General features: G+C 44.3%; 1 protein-coding gene and 1 long non-coding RNA gene across 2 annotated transcripts in view; one reads left to right on the forward strand and one right to left on the reverse strand.

The window, feature by feature from the left end:
- The window catches only part of LOC146854259 (uncharacterized), a 208,921-nt gene that overhangs the window by 94,708 nt on the left and 98,335 nt on the right, over window positions 1-15,878 (reverse strand). The gene's annotated exons all lie outside the window — the stretch shown is intronic.
- Window positions 1-15,878, forward strand: part of TMEM213 (transmembrane protein 213) — a 67,732-nt gene that overhangs the window by 44,788 nt on the left and 7,066 nt on the right. Inside the window, exon 2 of the mRNA XM_085652036.1 lies at window positions 2,148-2,201. Coding sequence (XP_085508162.1) covers window positions 2,148-2,201 — 54 coding nt within the window. The remainder of the gene's footprint in view (window positions 1-2,147; window positions 2,202-15,878) is intronic.

Here is a 15,878-nt window from a genome sequence, read left to right on the forward strand (position 1 = left end):
AAATCACTGTATAAGAAATGTTACAAAAGACAATGGACTACAAGGTGTAGGAGTCACATGACAACTATACTAGTAGGCAGCATAGTTTAACAGTAATTGGTCTGTGTTGCCTCAGTGTAATGAATACCTATTTTCACACAGTCAAAAACTAGCTAAAGCCACTATGACCTATTATTGTCCTTGTACACAATATCACTAACCAAAACACATGACTGTGGTCCTGTAATAATACGGATTGATGCTTACTGAAAAACAAAGCTATGTTATTATTGGGCGATATTTCTATTTTAATCTATTTTGGGTATTTCTCAAGCGCAAATCTAGCCCCAAAATACAGCAGCGTCACACCGCACGAAGGCTAAAGCGATGTAGGTGAGCAAAGTCATCCAAATAGGTTCACATGAAATGCACAATTTTTACTGTGTTTTTTAAAATAATTCTTTATATGGATTTTATACATACCAACAAATAGACATTTTTCATATATTGACACATGCGCCTTACTCAGTGTGAACATTGCAGTTTTACTATGGTAGAGAACTTATGTTTTACTATGGTAGAGAACTTATGGATCAGCCGCACAGCACTTTATGTACAGGTTCACCAAAATTACATTTTTGACGTGGTTGCATGAATTAGGTTTTAGTGAACCTTAACTCAGTGTCCAATGATTGATGATCGAGAGGGGTGTGGACAGGGTACAGAGCATTAGGGGTGACAGGGGGAATCCTGAGCAGGTGAGGTAAATGGCAGAAGTAGCTAAAAGACAATCACTTAAGATACTTTGTGAACTAATTTACAAATTAGACGCATTGCAGGAAAACTTTTTGAAGTCGCATGGGTGGGTAGCCATAAGGCGAGGAGAACTGTATAGAACCTGTGGTGATGGTGGCCACCTCCAATCATTGCTCCTTCACCAAGAATCCACAATGGGACTTAAGGGCAAGATGTACTAAGGATTTTAACAGTCGCACATGCGCCAATGATAGTTAAAATGCTTTTTCTTGTGCACTAAAGTATTTCTGATACTTAAAATGGAACTCCTAATGGATACTGATTGGGTATCTGAAATGGCCCTGTGGTAGGCACTCCTACCAAATACCAAATCAGTATCTAACGTATTGATGTTCTGAGACCGAAACACTTATTTTTCCGACATCTTAAAGGCGGTGGTAACTCATTTGAAGGGGTCCTCTGGGCTTCCATTCCTCCTACTGAATGTAAAAAAAAAAGGTTGTTTAAAAAAAAAAAAAAAGACATGTTGGTTTTGCGACCAGATATTCGTGCATCTGGCATGTAGTCCTACAAGGTAATCCTGACTCTCAATTTGAAAGGTAAAGGGATAGCAATAGACCTGTTACATCAGTATCATTTATGTCGCTTCCAGAAGCTAGAAGAAGAGTGTGGTGGTCCGAGTATAATGTTGCTGAGTAAAGACGGTCCCGGTCTGCAGTGTGACCAGCTATCGGGTCCTAGTGCACAGCCAGTTGGCCCTTTGATGGGTGAAGAAGAGAATACCTCACAAATGGTAAAATGTAATGCAGTAACAAAGAAGCAGTACTGGCAACATGAATCACTGCAGCCCTCCAGTAAAAGAAACCAACCACTGTATTGTAGAATTGAAAATATAGAAAATGCACTTGGCAACAAATTGATGCTTTTGGAAAACAAAATAGCCATAGAATCAATGGGCACACCTTTAGCCTAAAGTGGTTTTGAAAGAAACAGTCCTTTCCTTGCTTTGAAAACTGTCCCTCCAAAGAGAGTGCACTCTGAATATTGAGCCCAAAATATCGACGGGACACAAAATTGAGAACAAAAAATCCCAAAAAGATTTCGATAGGTAAGCAAGTCTAGGTTTTCTAAACCTAGCTCCACATATGTGCACCTCATCTGTGCATATACCTTTCAAGGGGTGTGGGGGCGGGAATAGTAAATCTATACTTTCCCATATGCCTGGTGGCTACTCTAAAACATGGACGGTTGTGGTGGTCAGGACGGCAGTGGTTGGCCCTTGATAATTAAAAACAGTAAAAAAGAGATAAAAGGTAAAAGAGAAAGTAAAAAAGGTACTAATAAGGAAAACAGAATTCCCATTACCTATGACCATAAATGTGTAAGTCACTCTCTTGTATTTTGTCTTCTAGCGTCAACCAATGACACCACACATACAGGGAGCAACATCCTATCACAGTGCACAGGTAAGATAATTTTTTTTTTATCACAACCCACCACAGATTCTTATGTTTCTGTAGCATGAAAACATCATGCACCCATTGTGGAATCCATTTTGAATGTTGTTCTGTCCTGTGATACTCAATGATGACAGGGCCTGCAAGATGTGTGTGAAGGTCCAATGACCTTGGATAAACTAGTGTACCCTGGACCCTGTTGGCCTGCGGTATTTCAAGGGGCAAAGTGGAAGTTTGAAGCCAGATCTCAAAATGACACACTATATTGTTCAGTGATCAAACCGATTTTTCTGCTATCAAAATGTTTCTATTAATTTCAGACTCAAAGAAAAGTAAGTGCCAAAACTACATTATTTTTGATGCATTTCCATGAACCCATAGCTGCATATTTTAACAGCATTTTTTGCTCATATGCGGACTCCAGCGAACAGATGTGTGCAAATGAAGCTGTAAACTGGGACCCTTACAGCCGAGAGTTGAGCACAACCCCCCAAATCATAGCTGTCCAGAAATGGCCTCCAGGAAAAATGTGAATCCATATGGGCTTATTTCAATTGACAAATATATTTACAAACAGCACAAGAAATGGTCAGCTCTTTCCGAAAGCAATGTCCCTATAACAAACACGCAAATAACCAAACTTTTCCTCAATGTACTTTGATGGGCTACATCCATCAAGAGATATTTGCTTGTTTGCGTTCTATTGTATTGTTCTGACCTAAAAAATGGAGCGAGATGGAGGGAGAGGGCGGGCGAGAGAGAGAGAGAGAGAGAGAGAGAGAGAGAGAGAGAGAGAGAGAGAGAGAAACTCAGGGCTATTTAAGTAAAGTTTACTCATGTTCTAATCAATTAAGATACATGTGTCAGATATTTGCATTTGCATTCTGTGTTTATAGGTCATCCTCCCCCTTTGATAAATTTGCAGCACAGCCATCAGGGTCTGGGAGTCCGGACCGCCAGAGCAGAAGATGCTGGGACTATTCTTTAGGCTATTCAGGCCTTTTGTTAGGCACTCAAATCTATGAATGGGAAGGTTGAGATTTAGGTCTCTCTGTTGCATAAGGATCTCTATTGAGCATTTGAGAGAGTCTCCAAGGTGGAAGTTTGTATCTTCATGAGAGGGGTCCATCTCCACGGTCTCCAGCCTCTCAGCAATGTCAGAAATCCTGGAAGACCTGATAGAAGACGCCAAAAATAGAGCACGATGCTGCAATCTCTGCTTGTGGGTTCTCTGAAGAGGTAGAGGATTCCACAATGGAAGACTTTCTGGAACACCAGATCACAACATGGGCGCCTGGTGATCAACTTTCCACCTGCTTTGTCATTGTACAGGTGAATAGATCCCTGCCACTCCACACCTCCTGATTGAAAAGCTATTGAAGTATAGGGACCGGAATGTGGCCCTTAAAGGGAAACACAGAATGGTGGAGCTTTCATTTTAATCGAGTCGCATCATGATTTTTCCAGACTATTGCCGGCTTGTGCAACAATTGAGGAAACCATATGATCAAGTCAAGCAGAAACTCAGGTCACTCAAATTGCAATACCTGCCCATATACCCAGCAAAACTTCAAAACCATTGTTTTTGACACGTCAGAAGCTGCATGGAAATGGACGATGGAGCAGCGACCACTCTGAAGCAACCCGACAACCCCCATGATACTCAGCGGCCTTGCAGAATGACTTGAGACATGAGGGGCGTTTTGGGGGATGCAGGAAATCACACAGGCAGCTGTGACTGACTTCAAGAGCACATAAATCCTCACACACCAAGGATCCACCTCCTGGTTCTGTCCTATGTCAGGAACAGGACTGGACACATGGTATTCTTCTCCACAAGACACATAACCAGGGGAATCACAAGGGGTGCAGACTACTGAACAATTGACTGCTATAACCCATTACATCTAACCTGTCAGCATCACTGTATCTTTCTGCGATACTCCTGCATGGTCACATTGGAGACTCTAATAGGACAGATGCTTCTGGGGTGGAAGTGTGGGGTGGGGGGTTGTGTGGGGGGGAACATATTGTTCTTGAGTTGGCTTATCTTGGCTTCCGGTTTCTTGGTTGTCTTGGTATATATAATTTCTAACATGAAACAACACCTGCTCTTTATACACCTCCCACCTCCATGCGGCAAAAATCCTTTTAGAAACCCCAGCTCTCAATCCACAAGCCAACACATGACAATTGATGTTACTCCTCTAATGTCATGCATGCTTTTCCAATCATGATGTGAAATGTAATTGGCCTAAACAAACGGATCAAATGCGGGGCAGTCCTCATATTTCCAAAACGTCATGCTCCTGCTACTTTGCTGCTGCAGGAGACCCACTTGTTGGACAACAAATGTCCCCTAAAAGCACAATATGGGTGTGACAGAGTCTACCATGCCAGATATACCAAAGGATCTAGAGGTGTGGTGATCCTCCTGCACAGAGCGTTTTATTCTGCTGTGTCACGAGTGACACAAGACTTTGGATAGGTACTTTGAGAAATTTTGAAGGTTGCCTCTACAATCTACATTATTTATCCCGCACTCCCCCCCCACCTCCACACCACAAGGCCAGCCACACAATGATGAAGTGCCGCGGTTACCCAAAGGAACTACCATTTTGGGGCAGTGATTTTAACCACATTATGAACCCTGAGGTAGACTCCACTTGCACCTAAGGGAATGAAGTGCAGACATATAGGAGGGCTATGAGATTGGGATGATGGTCTAGGTTTTTTTGATGCATGGAGGGCATGCACTCATCACTCTCCGCATATCCTAAAATATCAACTGCACATAAGATGATGTCTCCTATTGACTTGATATTGTTCCACGCCATTGATCATTCTCACACAACTGATTCTTTTGCTCCACCCTGGAGTATATCGGACCACGCTCTTCTGGTTTTTCACTTTGGCTCTTGGGGGAATGCCTCTGTCCGTGTTGGCGGCTCAACGCCTGTCACCTAGCAAATGAACAATTCACGCAATTTCAGGCCCAGGAACCTATGTCTTACCGTGACTTAAATAAAGGAACGGTTGCCTAACCTGACAAGCTTTGGGTGGCGCGGAAGGCTACTCTCTAGGGAATTGCCAGATCATACTTAACAGGCAGAGAGAGAGAGAGAAACATTGGCAGATAGCTGTGCTGGAAACTAGCATTATGTCCTTAGAAAGTAGTATTCAAGGTCAACAGACTGAGCAGGAACTATGCTGTCTAGACCTTGAGGTGCGCCCCTATGATAACTCTCTCTTGAAGCGGTTTGCCAATATTTTGCTTTAGCCATAGAACTCCTAGCCGTGTGGCTCAGATGCAATTCATAGATTTGGGGATTGAATTGAGGTTTGGCGGTGGAAGACCGAATCATGCTTTATGCGAATGATGCCCTCCTGTTTCTCTCTCAGCCCTCCCTCACGGGCCCTCATCTGCTCCAGATGGTACCCTTTAAGACAGAGGTCTTTCAATCTTTTGACGCCGAGACCCCCTTGTCAAGATTTTCTAGGCGTAGGGACCCCCTTCTGACAAAAAGTTCTAGAACTTGGTGCTCCTCATCATTGATAACTATTGACAACCAGAAACACCCCCAATTCCCAACGCAAATCATTTTTACATTGGGGAAATGATATTAAACTGTGTTTCGTTTAAACCAAAGGTCAGTGAGCGTGGAAGCGTGGTCAAAGGTGTGGCTAAAAATAAAGGGCCTCATTTATGAGGAATTGGCGCAGGGCAGCGCCGCAAGTCTTCTTGCTGAACCGACCTGCACCAATGTGAATGGGCAGGAATGCATCTTATTTATGAAATATGGTGCATTCCTGTCTTTTTCCCCTGCGTTGGTGCACAAATTGCTGCCTAGCACCAATGTAGGCAATATTGTTTTTGAGCTGTGTGTGGCACCTTCCTGCACAAAAACAATCCCAAGATGGATTTTTCTGTTTCTATGTGAGCCGCAGATGCAACACACATGGAAAGAGGAAAACACAAGGAGAAATGGAAATCTTTCTCCTCATTATGCCTGCTGTAGGGAGACATAAGGTTTTGGCACTACCCCAGGTTTACATGTTTTTTTAAATCTGGGGCAGCAGCAAAATCCATGGGTGTTGCGTGCGAACACCCACCACAATGCCTATGGAACGCCTACTTGACAGACTAAGGCACGGCAGCGACCTGCGCTGCTTTGTCTTACTCCATATGTATGAGGCCATGTAAAGCTACGCAGGGTGACTTTGCGCCACCTCATAGATATGATTGAGATGCTTGTGCCACCGGAGCTTAAAAAAAAGTGCCGCCCCGGTTGCGCAAACCTCTCATAAATAAGCCCCAAAATATTTTGTTAGTTTTTTAGGTCTTTCAACATCAGGAAGCTACATATAAAATAATGGGTATCTTAAATGAAAAATAATTTTTAAAAAGTTGTTACTCAGTGGGAAATGCACTGTAGTACGTTAAGAAACCTTTATTAGTTAATGCACTGCAGAGGTCTGTGTGCAACCAGAGAGCCACAGAATCAAATTTTGGTTGGTGCGGTGGAGAATAGTGACTTGTGTATTTTTAGTGCTACGAGGTCACAGCCTGTGACAGAAAGCAATGTGTAAGAAATTATTTTATTCTTGGATTACACACATTATAAGATAGAGCGCTACAAACTGTGCAAATAGTTATAGGATTTGCATTTTAACTCGTAATGCACAATTGCATATCATTCAGCCACCCTGCCACATAGGATTGTTTTACCTGTCTGCCCAGCCTCTTCATTTCAGAGCACAGGAGACTCAATTAACTTCACAGCATAGGAAACACAACTTCAGCTGAAGCAGTTTAATGTCCGGAATGAAGTGTCACGGTTTCCAAAAGGAAGAGCACATGTTTTAGATTCCAGGCAGAAGGGAGGCCTGGAAATGCGCGACCCCCTTCCCAGGACTCTACGACTCTTCTAGGGGTCGCACCCCACAGATTGAAGACCTCTGCTTTAAGGGGAAGGGTCTGGCCTCCAGATTAACTGATCAAAATCTCTTCTGGTTCTGTAGAAATGGGATAGTGACACAGTGGACTAGTAATCATAACTGCCTGTCCACAGACTTAGCTTTCACTACATGTGACCTTATATAGCCCTAGAGCCAAACCTAACATGGAGCTTGAATTTGAGACCTCTATTGACCAGACTGACCACCTATCTCACCACATGGGCTAAACTCCATCTCAAAGTTCTCAGCAGAATAACTCTGTTTAAGATGATGGCATTACCACTTTTGCTGTATGTCCTCCAGAATTTCCCCTACCCATCCCAATGCTTTAATGCCTGCTAAAATATGACCCTTTCTATGGTTGGACCATCCCTCTCGATTGGCCTTTGGTAAACATGTTCAGTCACCATATGATGGAGGAATGGGCATGGCATATGTGCGCTTGTATTATTGGGCAACACAGATGTCGGTAATTAAAAATTGGTTGAGATGGGGATGGCACAACCGAGCCTTACGACTGGAGTGGAGGTGTCACTACTGGCATGAGATAACATGCTGAGATTGCTCTACAGAAACCCTGTACCGAGGACCCTCCAAGATATTAGTAAGGCAGTCCTGCTTGCGTGGAGAGCTGAGTTGTGATGGACTGGATGGGATTGGAAGATTACTCTTGAAACACCCTTATTACGGGGCAGGTGGTTGCAACACTCTGCACCCCTTAAGGGCGTTGACAAATGCCATCTTATGGGCATGTCCATGGTGGGGGGACATTTGGCAGAGCCCACAACTTAAATCCTACGAAGAACTTTGAGCTAAATCCAATTTACACAAATTGCATTTCTAGCGCTTCTTACAATTACGCCATGCTCTCATGTCCCACCAGGAAACCCTTTGTGCAGGTTGGGTGGAATGGTTGGATACATTTGATGATTCAGAGTGGAGAAATGCATGTATGTCCCTAAGGGGGCTAGCTTTCTCCTCAAGACTCAGACTCATTCAGTTTAAAAACCTACACTTGACCTATCTGACAACTGTGAGATTGCAGCCGATGAATAGAATACCCTCACCCGGTTCTTTCTGCTGTCCTGAGGAGCAGAGGCATTTTTTCCACATGGTTTGGGAATGTCATCTCATTGCACAATACTGGCAGAGTATATTTACCCCTCTCTCAGGGATTCTGGGGGCTTGTGGGAAGGGTTGCTGGGTATTACATTGTTGGGCATTGTTGAAGATCTTGGGGAAAGTCGTGATGGTCAAACCATTCTGTGGCAAAGTTGGCAGACAGTGATTGACTGGTGTGCAAAACAAGAAGAACCCATATACATATCCAAAGGTTTCCCACAATAGCACAAGAAAGTTTAGGGGAAATGGTGGGCATATCATGGTTTTGGCTAGAATGTACCTGGATTTCCTCAGTATGTGATTTATTGTGGGTACGCCTTTACTATGATGGCAGTGTGCCTATCGTGTTGCTATTGGTTGTCTTTAAAACAATAACATTTGTTTATAATGAAAAAACAAAGTTACCCTCCCGGTCTTCTTGATTTCTGTGTTCTTCCTGCCATTATGTAACTAAGATCTAAAAACAGATGATTAACTTCACTTGGCTTTCTACTGAATCCACCGCAAATCATCACACTAGCATCACTGCACATGTCGCTGCAGAATACAAATATTGGAAGGTAGACTCACCCTGGCAAAGAAGCCCACTGAGAGGACCATTTTGTGTTTTCCTTATCCATTTCCCCAAAAATATCAAGGACACAGCAGCTAAAATTGAACCCGGGCAAGGAGATCTCCAAATCTTCCTAAATCAAAAAATCTAAAATTGCAATTTAATCATAATGACAAGTTCTTTCAAATGACTTATATTAAATCTGTACAGAAAATACATGTTTTCTAAAATACTTTTTGGGGAATTTAGATGCTAAGGAAGACGTGTATGAGAATCTCCCATTGCGAGTACAAAACATGTTTCTTTTGATAACTGAGGCTGAAAATTGGAAGTGAATTTGTCCCTGGTCATATGATAGCCAATTTTACCAGACCATGCCCGTTTAACAAGTAATATTCACCTCATCATATCACTCATTCCCAGTACTTTTTCGCATCTGTTCAGTCACAAATGGTTTTGCTAATTGCGAATCCCAATTGCAACCATGGAAATGTGAACTAAAATTGAACTGATTCAGGCAAAAAAATTATTAATGCTTTTGTTAATTTGGAATGTTGCATTAGGAATTCACTCTTGTCCCCAGATATTAGACCAACTGAACACACTGGGCTGGTTAGATAGGGCCTGTAGGAAAGCCAACAAGTCTTTATGTAAGGCCTTGAGTATGAACCCTAGAGTCAGAGAGGCTATAATGAGGTGTCGGCCCATATATAAAACTAGCCAAAAAAACAGGAAAATCGCCTTGAGGGAAGGTATCTAGAAAATACTAATCCAGTCTTGCCATAATACCAAGAATTAGTGCGTTAAGACCTGCATATCAAGTTTTATTAATATCATCTTGGCTGACTAATGGGTAGCACATTTCAGCGCACTATCCACCCTTGACTCACCTGGTCAGCAGAATCCAAGGGAGGTTGAGGTCCACTACCCATTGCTATTAGGTTTGAGGTCCTTGAGGTTTCTGATGCCATCTCCCAAAGACCAACTGGAAAGGCCCCCCCCCCCACCCCCCGAGTCCTTATGGGGCCCTGATGCTCATACATAAAATAAACATCAATTTTGGGCCACTATAATCACCAATGCTTTACACTAGGCTTGCAGGATCAAACTACCCTCTTCATGGCACACTGCAATAAGAGTGCCAGTATTTAAAAAAGGCACAAAAAAAAAAGGATCCACACTGCTATGGACCCATTTTCTTTTACTTTATTCTACAGTAGAAGTGGTTGGCCGTATAGCTCCAGTCTTGGTGTGCAGGTACGAATATCTTATCTAAAATATATTATAGGTTCAGAGAAGTTCTTTGAATCACCATATGAATTAATTATCGCTGGACGCTGCAGGAGCTCACGACCCTTGAGCATGGACTGTCAGGAGCATACCGGACCCAGGGAAGTCTTACCAGCTTGCTGAACACCGCAGGTGGGACTGCGAGGACCAGCCTGCACAGCGCCATCACCACAGGTGCAGCTGGGGCCTCTTCCCGCCTCCTTCCGCCCATTTCCTCCCATCACTGCTATTTACTTCTTGCGGCCCCCGCTCGCAGAATTAATTATCGCTGGACGCTGCAGGAGCTCACGACCCTTGAGCACGGACTGTCAGGAGCATACCGGACCCAGGGAAGTCTTACCAGCTTGCTGAACACCGCAGGTGGGACTGCGAGGACCAGCCTGCACAGCGCCATCACCACAGGTGCAGCTGGGGCCTCTTCCCGCCTACTTCCGCCTGATCTACCCCTCTATTTAAACCTCAGGTGGAAACGCGCTAGTGGGACGAAGCGTGGGGCGAAGACTGGGCAAAGAGTGGGCCGTTTGAGGCCGTTCGAGAACGGACGAGATCGGGACAGGGCCAATACTCCTGATTCTTGCCCTGCACTCTGTATACATCTCATCGTCATCCTCGGAGTATGGCCACAAGAGAGACAAGAGCAAGACCATGCTGGCTGCTGGGAAGTCACAAGGTACTTTGGACAATTATTTCGCTAAGGCTGGTTCTCTCCTCATTGATGAAATTTCCATTCTGGAAAGACGTATCTCCCAAGAAATATAGTGGGTAAGGAGATCGTCTTTGGGCCCGCTTGCACATGCTACGACTCCTGAACCAAGACTGGAATGTACATTATTAGATGTTGGGGCTAGGGGTACAGATGTCATGCGCGATATAGTTAATTCAAGTGGTCATGCTGTTCCTAACACTGATTGTGATATTTCGGCCCCGTAGATCTTAGTATAACACCTTTACCTCTACCTAAGCCTCTCATACCTACAATTGCACTTAATATGACCCCGTCTAATATGGAGGGAACTATTATTAGGGCTCATCAGTCTACCCTGCCAAGGCAAGGAGAGAGGGAGGGAGCAATACCAAAAAGGAAACAGAGGGTACAAAATTGCCGAGGGAGAAAATCGAAAATTGCTAAGAATTCCACCTTGATCGAGGGCAAAAAAAATGGTATACAAAGTAAGAGGCAAACTTCGCCATTGAAGAATAAGCAAATACCCTCTTATACACCGAGGCAGATATCCCCCATTACAAATGTAAATTCTGGGGAGGAGGATATCACTCTCTCTGACATTCGCACTTTGATGAGGATAATGCTTAATCCTCTGGAAGTGCGATTAGCAAAGATGGAAACTTGCTTACTGAATATTGAAAAGGAAATCGCACTCTTATCAGTTGCCCCTAAAAAAGATAGCCAACTATTGGGAACAGGGATGAGACATAGCGGTGAGATAGGTAAAACAGCCCCCACAGTTAAGGAGACGGGTCTTGTACCTGAGCCCATACAAATTCAACATTCCGCACAACAGCTTTATTCATCGGCTGCAGATCGCACAGTAAACACAAGCCCTCAGAAGAAACTAGCTATGTCTGGAAAGGGGGATCCGGGTAATGGTAAAGTTAATAAACACAGGATAGTTAATTTACCCCCGGAGGCAAGCCCGTATATAATCATTCTAGCAGGTATTCCCGAATTAAAACAATCTTCTCGGGAACCTGTGGAAGCTCTCAAAAACAAGGTCATAAATTGGCTTTCCATTAATAGACCCCTCCCTGACGGAATAAGGAGTGAGGTCCTTATGGTAAGAAGAACCCCATGGTTGGGTGATACCAGGAAATCCATCGCTGGTGACTGTGTCCTAATTAATTTTAGGAACCCTTCGACTGTCTCATACATATGTAGCTGGCCATATCGTGACAAGGGGACCTCCATCCAAGTATTACCATTATCATTCTTCTACCCACCTATAATACATGATCAGGAAGAGCAAGGGTGGGAACTAGTACAGAGAGGAGGGGGTAGATGGGGCAATAGAGAAAGAAGGACCCCCCACCCCCAAGAATACAACATTATGACTTCTTCCCTATCCAAAACAGATTCAGTCACCTAGATATGGTAGACTGACTGAGCAAGAGGGGGAGTGGGGTAGATAGCGGATATAATGACCCTCACGATACTAAAACATGTTCAGTTATTTCCAGAATGAAGGCCAATCCCGAGGAGAAATATAATGCCGGAGAGACAGCCATCCAGCCTGCTTCCCCCCCAATCATTGTAAGGGAGGCTGCGGTGCTCCAAGATAATAATATTTACACCAATACATTATTGGACCCGCAACCTAGTCGGGTTCCGTTCTTGAATTCATCAACTAAGAGTGCCATCACGCCCTCCTTGAAGTTAGTATCCTGGAACGTGGCGGGTCTCCTTAACAAATTGCATTGCCCGGATTGGAATTCATACATTGAGGGCAAAGACATATGCCTGTTCCAGGAAACTTGGGCGCGTGAAGAAGTCAATCGCATTGGCTATGCTACATTCTCTATAAATGCTAAATGGGGGGGCAAGGGACGTCCCTCGGGAGGACTCGCAACTTGGGTGGCTACTGATTTGGGGTGCAGGGCCACTTTACTCCCACTCAGCAACGAGGATATTCTTGCTGTACTGTTGGAATGGCCAAACCTACACCGGCTTTTGCTGGTAAACGTTTGCTCTAGGCCAGTAAATATCACGCAAGAATCACGCACTATAGAGGAGCTCGCAGACGTCCTAAGTGAAATCCCCGAGGGTATCCCTTTTATAATTGGAGGGGACCTAAATTGCCATTATGAGCCGCTTCTTGGCCCATTGGATGGTCTAGCCCAAGAGGAGGATGCGGTCTGGTCCGTACCCCCATTGGAGGCATCGGCCCCAAGAGCTTGGACACATTTGGCTCTGCAAATTACATCTTTAACTCTAAAATATGGTGTGTGGGCCTGTAATGGTCAGATAAAATCCGATATTCCTCCAAAATATACATATAATAGAGGGGGGAGGGAATCAAAACTTGATTATGTCCTCATTCCATTGTCTTCGTGGTCGCTCATCAAAGACTTTCGGATATCCCAAAGGGCAGACAGTGACCACAACTCACTGGAATTGGAATATAACCTTCCTGGCCTCGGGCTAGGAGGGAACAGAGGGCGACACTTGAGGTGGGACTAGGCATTACGAACAACAGACGAAGAGTGAAGTGGGAGAAACTAGCTTCCAACCCAGAGAAGATATCCAGGCTATATGCCCGGGTTATCCCCACACTCGAAAAGGCCCTCCTATTATTAGAACAAGATAGCACCCAGGACATACATACACTGTGGGACTTGTTACATGAGGACCTTATCAAATCAGTGTCTGAAATCCTTTTTTCCACCTCAAAAAGGAAAAATGGACGCCCCCCTTGCCCTCTCTGGTACAATGCCATATGCCGCAAAGCAAAAACTGATCTCCTGGCCTCGATAAAGGAAGGGAAAGGGAGTGATGAGATCAGGGCTAGGAGAACGGCTTATAAGCGCCTGATTAGTAATGCAAAAAGTGAATGGGAGCATGATAAATGGGAAAAACTTAAAATTTCCCTGGCACGTGGTGATTCACGTGTATTTTGGCGACACGTGAATACAGGAACTGATGAGCTGACCTCTGCAATTGAGCCTAACATTTCAGCCGAGGTATGGCAAAACCATTTTCAGTCCCTATATAGTGTAGCTGACGGCCCACGACTCAATCCTATTCATCCTAATGGAGACGAAATGAATGGGGTCCCATTTACATTAATGGAGGTCCGAGAGGCCATTGGACGGTTGGCACCAGGCAAGGCACCCGGTTTGGATGGTTTACCGGGGGACCTATTCAAACATGAACCCGATGTTTGGGCTCCTTACTTATTGACATTATTTAATTCTATCCTCGAAGGTATGGAGGTGCCAAATACTTGGCTGGGCGCAGAGATCGTCCCAATATTCAAAAAGGGATCCCCTCTGCTCCCATCCAATTATAGACCTATCAGTCTTATTGATGTCCCCCAAAAGCTTTTCGGTAGACTGATACTAAACCGCCTCCAAAATTGGATTGAAGAACGAGACATTTTAAGTCCGTATCAAGCAGGGTTCAGAGAGGGAGTTTCAACCACAGACCAGATTTTTCGTTTAAACCTTTTATATTGGAAGACCGCACTAATTGAGGGCGGCACCTTGTATACGGTCTTTGTGGATCTACGAGCGGCATTTGACTTAGTATCGAGGGATAAACTTTGGATTGTTTTAATGGACCTAGGGGTTCCCGCTGATATTTTACTAATCTTGAGGAGATTACATCATGATCATTTTGCTAAGGTTAGGTGCGGTAGAGGGGGAATCCTCTCAGACAGTTTCCCCGTCGACACGGGGGTTAGGCAGGGTTGCGTACTTGCACCGACCCTGTTTTGCCTCTTTGTGGACGGGGTTATTAACCATCTCACTGGGTTAAACAATACCGATGCCCCTAAGTTAAATGGCAGCAGGGTGCCCGCAATTATGTTTGCGGATGACACCCTGCTGCTCTCCAAATCCCCTATGGGCATACAACGGGTCTTGGATGGGTTCTCGAACTTTTGTGAGAAACGCGGCTTGGAAATCAATGCCTCAAAAACTAAGTACATGGTTTTCAACCCGCCCCCCTCAACTCGCCCAAATCCCATGATAGGGTCCGTTAGATTAGAGCGGGTCACTACGTTTGATTATTTGGGGGTCACACTCAATCAAAATATGACCTGGGACTCCCACAGAACTAAGGCAAATATGAAATTGGCACAGCTAACGGGTGGCATATGCAGGATGATAAGTAGGTCGTCATATAAACCTTTTGGTCCACCCCTCCAAATTTATAAAACACAGGCTAGAGGGGCGGTAACCTATGGGGGTGAAATATGGGGGCACACAGCTGACCAGAAATTACAGCTAACAGAGAACAACTTTATAAGACAACTGGCAGCACTACCGCCTAGCACCCCACTTCTCCCATTAAGATTTGACCTGGGCCTGAGACCTATTACGGAGGAGTTGGGACTTAAACCATTGACTTTTTGGCGCAAAATCTGGAGCTCGCAGGAACTACTTAGTTATAGGGCTGAGCTCGCAGAGATCTTGCGCCTACCTAAAGCGGCACAAATACCGTGGCTAAAATACATCAAGTACACATTTGAAACACTAGGGAGACCGGATTTGTGGCTTAATCCGGGAAATGCATGTTGCAGGATCTCACGTAAATCTGTAACGAAGGTCTATTATGAGCATAAGCTACGGGTCTCTATAGAGAGTACACGCGAGGGATCTTTATCTAATCATTTCCTTGCTATCAAAGATTCATATTGTTTAGAGCCTGTCTTTGATGACATGGGTCCTCAAATAACAAGGAAATTATACATGCAGTGGCGTTACGGCACTCTTCCCTTGCGGGCATATACCGATCACTGGACTAAAAACCTGTTTTCGGCCCAATGCCCGGCATGTGCACACCCGAGAGAGAATGACCTGCACATTGCATTTTTCTGCCCAGCTTACCGCACACCTCGGAAATATTGGCTTGTCCCACTCCTCAAAAACCTAGGTTTTAGGAATCATTTCCCTGCATATAGAATTTTAAAGACAGATTTGTCCGCCCAAATTGTATTTGCAGTTGCCAAATTCTTAACAGCTATGTGGTTTATCCGTAATCGTTATATCAAGTCTAATATGATTATTTGAACCTTTTTAATGATTTT

This window comes from Triturus cristatus, chromosome 4_1 (assembly GCF_964204655.1).
Source record: "Triturus cristatus chromosome 4_1, aTriCri1.1, whole genome shotgun sequence".
Lineage (NCBI taxonomy): Eukaryota > Metazoa > Chordata > Amphibia > Caudata > Salamandridae > Triturus > Triturus cristatus.